The 10,254-nt window shown below is 42.5% G+C and overlaps 1 protein-coding gene across 1 annotated transcript in view; it reads left to right on the plus strand.

Moving 5' to 3' along the window:
* Positions 1-7,231: 7,231 nt before the first annotated feature.
* The window catches only part of abcb9 (ATP-binding cassette, sub-family B (MDR/TAP), member 9), a gene marked incomplete in the record, with an annotated part of 14,080 nt that continues 11,057 nt past the window's right edge, over positions 7,232-10,254 (plus strand). Inside the window, 1 exon segment of the mRNA XM_042214964.1 lies at positions 7,232-8,766. Within this exon segment, the coding sequence (XP_042070898.1) occupies positions 8,118-8,766 (649 nt within the window).

Below are 10,254 nucleotides of genomic sequence, written 5' to 3' on the forward strand. Positions count from 1 at the left end.
GATTTTGAAGGTTCCTGGAGGAACATTGGATGCACTTGTGTCTGGATTATTGCTTAGTGAAACTTGTGGTTGACACTGAGTTCGAATGGATCATGTTCCACATGTTCCCTGAACCAGATGGTGGACAACGGTGGGATGCTGCTGACTTCAACTGAAGGAGTGGGGGCGCCAGTCACAGAGGGCTCTACTCAGCCTCCATCGGAAGTTATACATCAGTTTGGTTTTTGTCCTGTATTGAATGCTTGACCACCTCTTTATCCTCTCAAGGATATTTAAGTGTGCACCAGAGTGCACAACAAGTCTGTTTTGTGGACTTGGGTCCACCTTCTGTGGGAGATGCTTTATGAATATGGGGTTTCTGCCCACTTACTGTGAGCCATTTGGTGCATGTGCAACTGCAGTAAGAGCCAGCAGTAAGTCAAACTATTTCATGGTGGGTGTTGGACTTCGCCAGGGCTGTCCTTTGTTATGATACTCTTCATAATTTTTATGGACAGAATTTTTTGGTGCAGCCAAGTGGTGAAAGGCTTCCATTTTGGTGGCCTCGTGATCTCATCTCTGCTTTTTGTCGATGATGTGGTTGTGTTGCTTTTTTGAAGTCGTGGCCTCCAGTTTACAGTGGAGTGGTTCACAACCGACTGAAGTGGCGGGAATGAGAATTAGCATCCTCAAGCCTAAGGGCATTTATTCTCAGCTGGAAAAGGGGGGATTGCCCACTCTGGGCCAGACACGAGTTTTTAACCAAGTGGAGGAATTTAAGTATCTTTCATCTTGCATCCACACCCACACTCACATATGTTCACAAGCTCTATCTAATGACTGAAAGAATTAGATCGCCCATTGCATGAAGGGTGGCTGGCCTCTCCTTACTTCTGCGTTAGATCTACGTCATAACTTATGCCATAACCAGATTCCCATTTTACCCTACCCAGCAACATTTTACGTAACCTGAAGTGACCAAACAAAATACCGCGACCACTTGAATGGCGTGGAAGATTGTAGTGTAGGGATAAAAGATGCTTCCGGTTACTACATAACCGGTCTAAATCAAGCTTTAAGTCAAGATTTACGATGGATTTATACTTTTTAGAGCTAAGGTCAGAAGTTAAGTCATTCGATAAAAACTGATACAAATAAACAAAAACCAACCAACAAACAAAAAAATACAAAAAAAAAAAAAAATTAGCAAAACTTAGCAAACTGCTACTTCCGGCTAACTTTTAGCTACGATTGTTTTGTTTTTCTTTTTTAAGAGACGTCTCTGAGTACCTACGGCTATACTTCCAGAAGGGGGTGCTAAAGAAACAATAATTGATAGCAACCACCTAAAGGACAAAGTAGAAGAAGACAGGTACAGTATTTTCATTCTGACCTGTAACTCTTGTGTTTCTGTAGTTTAGATGCTAATGATGCCGTTGGGCAAAAGGTATTTCTATGTTTAATAAGGAGCACACTGGCTGTGCTCACTTTCGTCCTGTGAAATGCTGAGCGTGGAGTCACTGCCAGTGGCTGAGGAGGAGGTGGTTGAATCCAGCTCCAACAAACTCGGAGACATTTACACGTTTGTGGCTAAAGGCAGTTTTCCTCAGACGATGAATCCGATACGAAAGAAGAACCTCAAGAGATACGCTCAGAAATTCATCATCGATGGTAGGGCTTCATTCAGTTACTCGGTTCAGCAGCGGTGTGTGTTGCTTTTGTTCATCTCCAGCAGTCAGTTTAACTCCTGGCTTCTCCCTCCCCTGATTTAAAATTTCCTTGCTAGGCTGGTATAACGTTTAGGGCATGACTAGGTGGATCAGTAGGGATCTGCAGAAAATTCGGCTACTCACAATTCTAAAACTGATCCTCGGTGCTTGCAAAAATGAGCTCTTGGGCACTTTAGATGAAAACGATTACAGGAATAATATTCATTTTTAGATAACCTGTTTATTTGCCGAATTAAAGATAGACCACAGCTGTTTTCAGGCAGTTCGCAGTTTTGATCATGTAAATGTCTACTTTTGCTAGAGATCAAGACGACATTAAATGCCTACATTTATAATGCGGTATGGTATGACCCGGGATTAAGTTTCTCACTACATGATTCCCTGATTTATATCTGTGTTCAAGAGGGCAAGCTCTACTATGTGGGGCCCAAGAAAGAAGAGAAGAGGGAGGTGGTGATTGAGTCTGAGAGGAAGAGGCAGATTTTTCTTGACTGCCACTTCAGCGATATTGGCCATCACCTGGGCCAGAAGAAGACCGTCCACAGGATCCAGAGCAAGTACTACTGGCTGGGAATCATCAAGGACGTCGTGGACTGGGTACACACATTCCTCTGTGTATGGTGTTTGTTTGTTTTTTTCAAATCTGTTAGGAATACTGACAACAGTGTCTAACTTTTGTTACCACTGTTTCAGATAAAAGTCTGTGAAACGTGTCAGCACACAGAGAGAAATAAGAACCAGTCGAGAACTATTCGGCCAATAAAAGTGGATGCACCTTGGGAAATTGTCGGGATTGACACGATAGGTTTTTGCCTCAGTTCATTTAAGAAAATTCTCTTTGATTATGTCTGCAAGATCATTTCTTTCCACAGATGTTAGGCTGACTGTGTGGTTTGTCTCTCCTCTTTGTCAGGGGCCTTGCCAGAGACCCAGAGAGGCAACAAGAATGTCACGGTGGTGATTGATTACTTCACTAAATGGCCAGAGGCTTTCCCAGTGCAAAAGACAGATGTTGCCTCGGTTGCAAGATGCATCTCTAAATGCATATACAGGTTGAAAACAACTTATTTGCAGACCATGCACATGAGCAAAATTACCAAGAATTAAATACCTAAAGTGGTGCTTTTCAGCCTGATGCTGATCTTTGCTCTGTTTTTAATCAGGTTCGGTGCCCCTAAAATGATAGTTTGTACACAGAATGCTGACTTCTGTGATAAGGTGAGACTGCAGCAGCAGAGTCGTATAAAATAATAAGATTGGGAACGGTAGGTCAACACTAGGCTGATTTTTAATTTTCTAGGTGACAAAGGTGCTGTTTGAAAGGTGGAGCATCACACAGAAGGTCTCTCCTGTGGACCAGCCTCAGCTCAACCCACTCCACGACTGCACAAGCCCTCTGTTGAAAGAAGCCATACTGCAGATGGTGTCGGAGAAGCAGGCAGAATGGGATGATTTTCTCGACCCTGTGCTGTTTCTGTTCAGGACATCCACCAACCCCACAACAAAGTTCACTCCTTACTCTCTCATGTTTAACAGGACAGCCAGTTTACCAAATGAGGTGAGACTGCAGGAGATAAGTGAGCTCTAAACACCTGATTGGTTTGCCATTCCTCAAACATAATTTCTTTTCACGTAGAACGCAGCAAATCGGCTGAATCGTGACGAGCCGGAGCAGGATGTGTACTCTACGAAGGAGAAGGCCTCTGCGTACATGAGTGTCATTCAGGAGCAGCAGAACTCTGTTAAGCAGCTGGTAATTCTCATCATTTTCTTCTGTCTTCCTTAAGTGAAAATGGATGCTGGTGATCGAGTGTGCGATCGCACGAATCCAGGCAGAGGTCAGGAAGTCTGTTATAAAACAATAGTTGCATGCTAATGAAGTTGTGTGCAAAAGTCTTGAGCCACTAAACATTTCCTTATATTTTGCCAACAAGGAGCCAGATAGTCCTGTCATTTTCCTAACGTGGTCTTGAACAGCAGTTCCCCAGGCTCTGATCATTCTTCACTCATTGTCAGTTCAGCCCTTGTACCTGAATATTTGCAGGGGAATGGTTTCTGTTATGTTAAGCCACTTAGCACTGATCTGTGAATCACTCAAGCATAAACAAAATGCAGCTAACTCAAGGGATGAGTCATTGTTGTGTCCGCACATAACAGACAACTTGGCAAAGAATCAACTTTAAATTGTACCTATAGGTACTTTGTTACTAGCTGTCTGTTGCAAAAACACACAATTTGTGCACTCTTCTTTAGTTGCCAAAGATAACGCCTTTGACAGATGTGAAATAGTATTTTTGCACCACTAAGATGACTGACAAAAACTTGGCATATGTGGACATGTTGTGCAGTGTGTCCTAAGGAAACGGGACAAGTGGACGACAAACGATGTGGCAGGAATGAAAACAACAATCTACAATAGATGAACCGTATGAGAAAAGTCATGTCTGTAAGAATTAGAAAAATATCCCGCAAAGTTCTGACAGAAAATCTAAGACGTGTGTCTGACCCATCTAACGATCACTGAAACCTCTTCAGAAATTATCTCAGTGGAACGATGACTGACAGGAAGCTATTGTTAAGGAGGGGAAATGGGGAGAAAAGGCTGAGGAATGCCAAATTCCAGAAGAACTGGACTGCAGATAAGTGGCAGCAAGTATTTTGGAGTGATAGATCCAAATTTAAAATCGTAATTAGTAGAGATGGACCGATCCAATATTACGTATCGGTATCGGTCCGATACTGACCTAAATTACTGGATTGGATATCGGAGAGAAATAAAAAATGTAATCCGATCCATTAAAAACCACGAAAGCACCTCACAAAACTTGCGACATGGCGTAACTCAGCTCATAACCTCAGCACATCGGAGCAGTGTGCTCACGTGATAGAGCGGCTGTGCGAGACCTGTCGGAGGTCTGGTTGAGCATTTGGAGCCTCGCTACCAAACCGGCATTTCATCTCCGAGGAAGTGATCCCCGAGAGAAGTAAAGCAAGTGTGTAAGTTCATCTTTGAATGTTTGTAAAGCATTCCTGCGTTAAGCTTAACGATTCTCTCTCCCTCCCTCTCCGGCTGCTACTTCAATCATGAAACTGCTTAATGATCAGCTGATCGGCTTTTCTGTCACGACTCCGTCTCTCTTGTTTGTTTTTGGCCCACTTCGCACCAGACAGAGGAAACCAGTGGCTGAACAACAGCAGCATGTTTAAGCTTGATAAGCTGTTGTTAGAATTTATTCAATATTACTTTCTACACCAGGATCCTTTTCTACGTAGCTGACGGCTGGTAACTGTGCAGGGGCGGATCTAGCAAAGTTTTGCCAGGGGGGCAGGTAGGGCGTTAACAGAGATAAGGGGGCACAAAGAAATACTTTTCTTTCTTATTCTCATTTAAAATGTCTAGCTTTTAATAAATAATTATCTGAATCTTACAACCAAAGTTTTAATCTGATGTAAAATGTATAGAAGTCCATTACTGTATATAGTAACTATTAAGTCTAATATACCCTAGTAAGCTATAGTACTTTTTCCTTTGGGAAGGTACCATCTGTGCAGTCTGCAGTTCTGTTGTAGAAAGATGTTGAATCTATTTAATTATTGTGGAAAAATAATTGATTTCAGTGCATTTTTTTTTACACGTGCATTAAATTAAAGTTGATTACGTCGATTTAGCAAATTAAACTGATCTATTAGAGAATCCCATTATAACATCCTCCATAATCTCTGTTATTAGCCTTAAATTAAGTGACAGCAAACGTGCATGGAAGCTCATTTGGTTTTTGTCTCTTTTATCCTTTGGTTCCATGTTCAGGTGTTAGCCAATATGAATGCAGCCTACAAACAAGAGAAGAAGAATGCCAAGCGCAAGTCACACAACATGTCCCCAGTGACCTTTAAAGCGGCAGACCCCATGTTTTCTCCAGGAGAAGCACCTTCACTGAAAAAAGTGAAAGAGGAGCGTTTGTATTTGACTTTTCCCGTTGAGACGGTGCTGGCCACCGAGCAGAGCAGCTCAGAGGATGTAAAGACTGAGTTAGTGTATCACTTGGCTGAGTCCGATGTAAACTGAGAAGGGTGTAGGTGCAGAAGATGTTCCGGATGTTGGTGATATTCAGGTCAGTGCAAGGCACCAAAGGTACCTGAATTATCTGGAATTTCATCCGGAATCCAACCAGCGGCCCACATCTTCTTTTACGCCCACACTCTTTTCCCCAATGAACTGTTGTTTCTCCTGAAAATCATCTTAACTTATTTTCATTTTGCAGTACTATAAAGGTATTTGTACCTTTTATTTGCTAAAATACTTTACAAATAAAGGTGTTGTTTCATTTATGTATACTAGATGTGTAGTTATTATTAAAGCCTGACCAATTTGTCAGTGGAAAATTGTTATCCGATCATCACTCATTGATATCGGCATTTACAACAACAGATAAATGAAAATTTAAGAAGTAAAAAAAGAGAAGAGAGAAACACCCTTTCACCGTGTTACGAGTGTCGATATTGCATTGTTTGTCCACCAGAGGGCACTCTACACCTTGTTGCAAGAGTTCCTGGTGATTTAAAATGTATATCATCTTTGAAAAATATGCTGGCTCTACTGCACATCACACAAACTACAAAAACAAATGTGTTACTGACCTAATAAGTTTATAAATATTCAAATTTGTTGAATTAGTCATAAGTAATAATTGAATTTTGGTTTCTAAACGTGAGCTCAAATAGTAGTTATTTCACTTTAGTTTTAATCCATCCATTCTCTTCCACTTATCCTTGTCAGGGTCGCGGGGTGGCTGGAGCCCATCCCAGCTACCACAAGGTACCAGTCTATCACAAGGCTAACACACAGAGACACTCACATTCACACCTATTACCAGTTAACCTAACCCCACTAACTGCTTGTCTTTGGACTGTGGGAGGAACCGGAGTACCCACAGAGAACCCACGCAAACTCAACACAGAAAGGCCACGTGGTTGATTCGAACTGAAGACCTTGCTGTGAGGGAGCAGTGCTAATCACCCCGCCACCTTGTTGTCTTAGTTTTGATCTCTTCCAATAAATCACAGATATGTATGAAAGTCACAATAATTTTGAGAATTTCTGTTTAATTCACTAAATAACAAAAAGATCACAGTGACTGTAAAGTTGACTTTCTCAACCTCAAAAGTCAGTGGACAAAGTAACACAAACACCAAGATTCTTTAAAACTCTGATGCCATCTTTCAGTCGGATATGACCACAGCTGGGAGGGTTTGCTAGGCTTCAGTTGGCTTGAGTTTACCTTAAGAAGCTCTGTGGTGACTCGCATGATAGATGAGATGACCTAAAACCCAATGCAACAACAACCTGTTAGTAAGTCATTAACTTACTGATAGTAATTAACTGATAGTAACTTAGCAAGTCATACCTTTGACCCGCCAACCCAGTGATGTCATATTGGTGTCAGATGGCACTGCACATGCTGTAAAAACAGAAGGTTAAAAGACTGATTGTTTTAAATCTAGCTTCACAAACAGAGTGATACATGTTATGTTCCATGTCCACTTTAATGGAAAACTGGGAGGAGCCAAACTGGTCATTTTCAGCGAGACTCTATGGAAACATCCGTAAAGCTAAAAGGAAAGATGTGTCACTCTGTCTTCTTTCCTGTAACTTTAGCCATTTAAAAGCGGGTTTCTGTAGTCTGCAGAACACGAGTGGGCATTCTTTAACCATCAGACGTTATTGGCTTCGTATTCGGGTTAGGGACATGTGAACCTCTTGAGTAGAAAAACACAAGATAGCAAAAAAATAAAAGATGAACTGGTGGTAGAAACGCTCACTAGTGTGCCGCACAGAATCACTGCCTGCACTTAATCTTCTGTAATCTAGACGAGCTTCGATGCCGGCGTCTTCTTGAACGCCGGTATCGAAGTTCATGTATTCGTTACACGAACTTGAGTCAGTTTGGGTTGTAATGCATGTGTTTGAGGACAACATTGAATAAGGAGAGGGGTTTCAGTGAGTTACTGAATGCTGTCGGGGCTGGACAGTGACAAGATTTAACACGGAAGTGTAACGCAACGCAGCTGACCGCCCTCAAGAAGCTAATTCACAAAGCTAGCCAACAATGTGTTACAGTAATGTTGCGGCATGGCTGGACAATCGTTAACAATGTAGTGACGTCCTAAATGCTGGTAGTTGTAATAAGACTACTTGATATTTTGTGTGCAGCTGCATAAAACGGAAAAAGATCGGAAAGAATAACTAAAATAATCCGGTTTTGCTGAGTGCTTGTGTTCTTGTCTGGTGTATGTTTTGAGAAACTTTTCTCACATTTTATTCAAACCGCGGCTGCACTGTAACCGATCATTTCTCAAGCCGCTGTTTGCTGCTTTGTGCCGGTGCTGCTCTCTGTTCTGATAATCAGCATGGGAATCAACGTGGCTGTGGGCTGCATCGTGTCATACGTCCTCCTGGATGTTGTCACCACCACTGTCCTGTACGCACATGGATCACAGCTGAGCACCTTCACAGAGGATGCCCTCAACTTTAATATCCTTCTGTCTGCACTGGACATCTGGGGGACAGTGCTGCTCCGAGCCTCCCTCCTGCTGGGAGCCTCTTTAGGGGTGACATGGAACAAGGTGGACGGCCCGCAGAGGGTTGCTAAATCCACCAGCCTTATTCTCCTCATCTGTCTGATCGTCATCACCTATACATTGGTCAAGCTGCTGATGCTGACTGAGGTGAGGACTTTGAGCATCAGTCACCAGCCCTGGCTCTTGAGCCTGATATGTTGGACTTGTGCCTCTTCTCTTGGAGTAATGCTGCTCTGGAGGTGGCTGGGGAAGGAGCCCGACTCTGAGAGCAGCAGTAGTGGTGGAGGAGCAAGGGGCCGTGAGGACACTGAAAAGCTGGTGGAGACAGTTGGTGAGGAGGAGCAGGAGTTGGGCTCTGAGAGAAAGAAGGAGAAGGACAGCAGCTCGGGGGCCACACTGGGACGCCTGCTGAGCTACTGCAAAAAGGATGCTGAGCTGCTCTCTGTTGCTGTCCTCTTCCTCATCATCTCTGCTGTGTGTGAGTGTCCTTAATGTCACATTATTTATTGCTGTCTGTTATAAAGGATTTAGACACACTGCCCCAATGCAACTGACAAAACTGAGTCTGCAGGTTCTGATTACGCTACTCATGCCGCGTTACACAACACTTTTTAATTACAGATAAGTGCTATGGTAGAAAAACAAGTGTGTTCTTTTCAATATGTTCCAACTGTTGATGCTTTCTGTCATGGAATTATTAAAAGGACCCCTAACTCGCTCATATGTGTCCCAGTTGCTAAAAGACAAATGTTTTTTGTCATAAAGCCCAAAGATATTGATCAGTATATTCATCTACATTACTAACCAGAAGCCTCAGCCACCTGCTGTTCAAACTTTCTGTTTCAAAGGACTAGCCAATCAGAAGAAAGTTGACTTAAACGGTGCCTGTGCCAAGGCCCTGTATATTAAACGCTAGGTTTCATTTTAACTGTGAAGCATACAAAGCGTCTCTATTAGAGTCCAAGAATAAAAATAAAAGAGCTGGAAATGGTATATTTGGTGAATGCCAATAAATGTCTACACCTACATTAATAGGTCAAAGTCATACTAAGTAACTCTAAGGCTCATTATTGTTTGTAACAGTGGGCTGAATGCCAGAGCCTCCAACAGCACTCACGGTTTTATCAGTTTCATCAATTCTTTAATTTATGGAATATCATTAAATACACACATTTCATTCAAATCATTTTGGAAGTTTGCTCATTTTCTTTGAAGTGCAATATAAAAATTTGAGGTATTTTCTGTACTCGTACATCTAAACTATGCATTTGTCCATCCATCCATTGGTTTTGTGCTGCTTAAAAAGCGATTACAGGGGCAACAGTCTGAGCAGAGATGCCTAGAACTCACTTTCCTCCACCTCAGCCTCCAGCTCTTTCACAAGGATATCCCAAACCAGCCAAGAGACATAATTTGTCCAGCATGTCCTTGGTGGGCCCAGGTGTCTCTTTCTTGTTGGGTATACAAGAAAAACTTCATATTGGAGGTGTTCAGGAGGCATCTTAACTAATCTTCCCTTGCCTGAACTGCTCCCCAGGAACTGAGCATCTGAGCTCTAAGGGTGAGCCCAAACACCTCGAGGTTCTGTTCCTAAATGTTAGAAAAACATTTGGGACAAGGGGAGTCCCAAATGTCCCAAAAAACAAAAAACGCTCTCACTATGAATGTACAGTGACCTTATTTTTCACTCTGATTTAGAATTGAATAAAAAAAAGCATGGAGCATGGAGGTTACCACTGTTGCCGCACAGCAAGAATGTCCTGAGTTCAATTCTCCATCAGGCTGTGGTCTTTCAGTGTGGAGTTTGCATGTTCTCCCCGGGTACTCCGGCTTCCTCCCACAGTCCAAACACATGCAGCTTGTGGGGATAGGTTAACTGATCAATCTAAATTGCCTATAAGTGTTAATGTGAGCATGAATGGTTGTCTGTCTCTGTGTGTTGGCCCTGCGACAGACTGGCGACCTG

The sequence above is a fragment of the Haplochromis burtoni genome, unplaced genomic scaffold (genome assembly GCF_018398535.1).
Source record: "Haplochromis burtoni strain Fernald_Lab_line unplaced genomic scaffold, NCSU_Asbu1 Contig_633, whole genome shotgun sequence".
NCBI lineage: Eukaryota > Metazoa > Chordata > Actinopteri > Cichliformes > Cichlidae > Haplochromis > Haplochromis burtoni.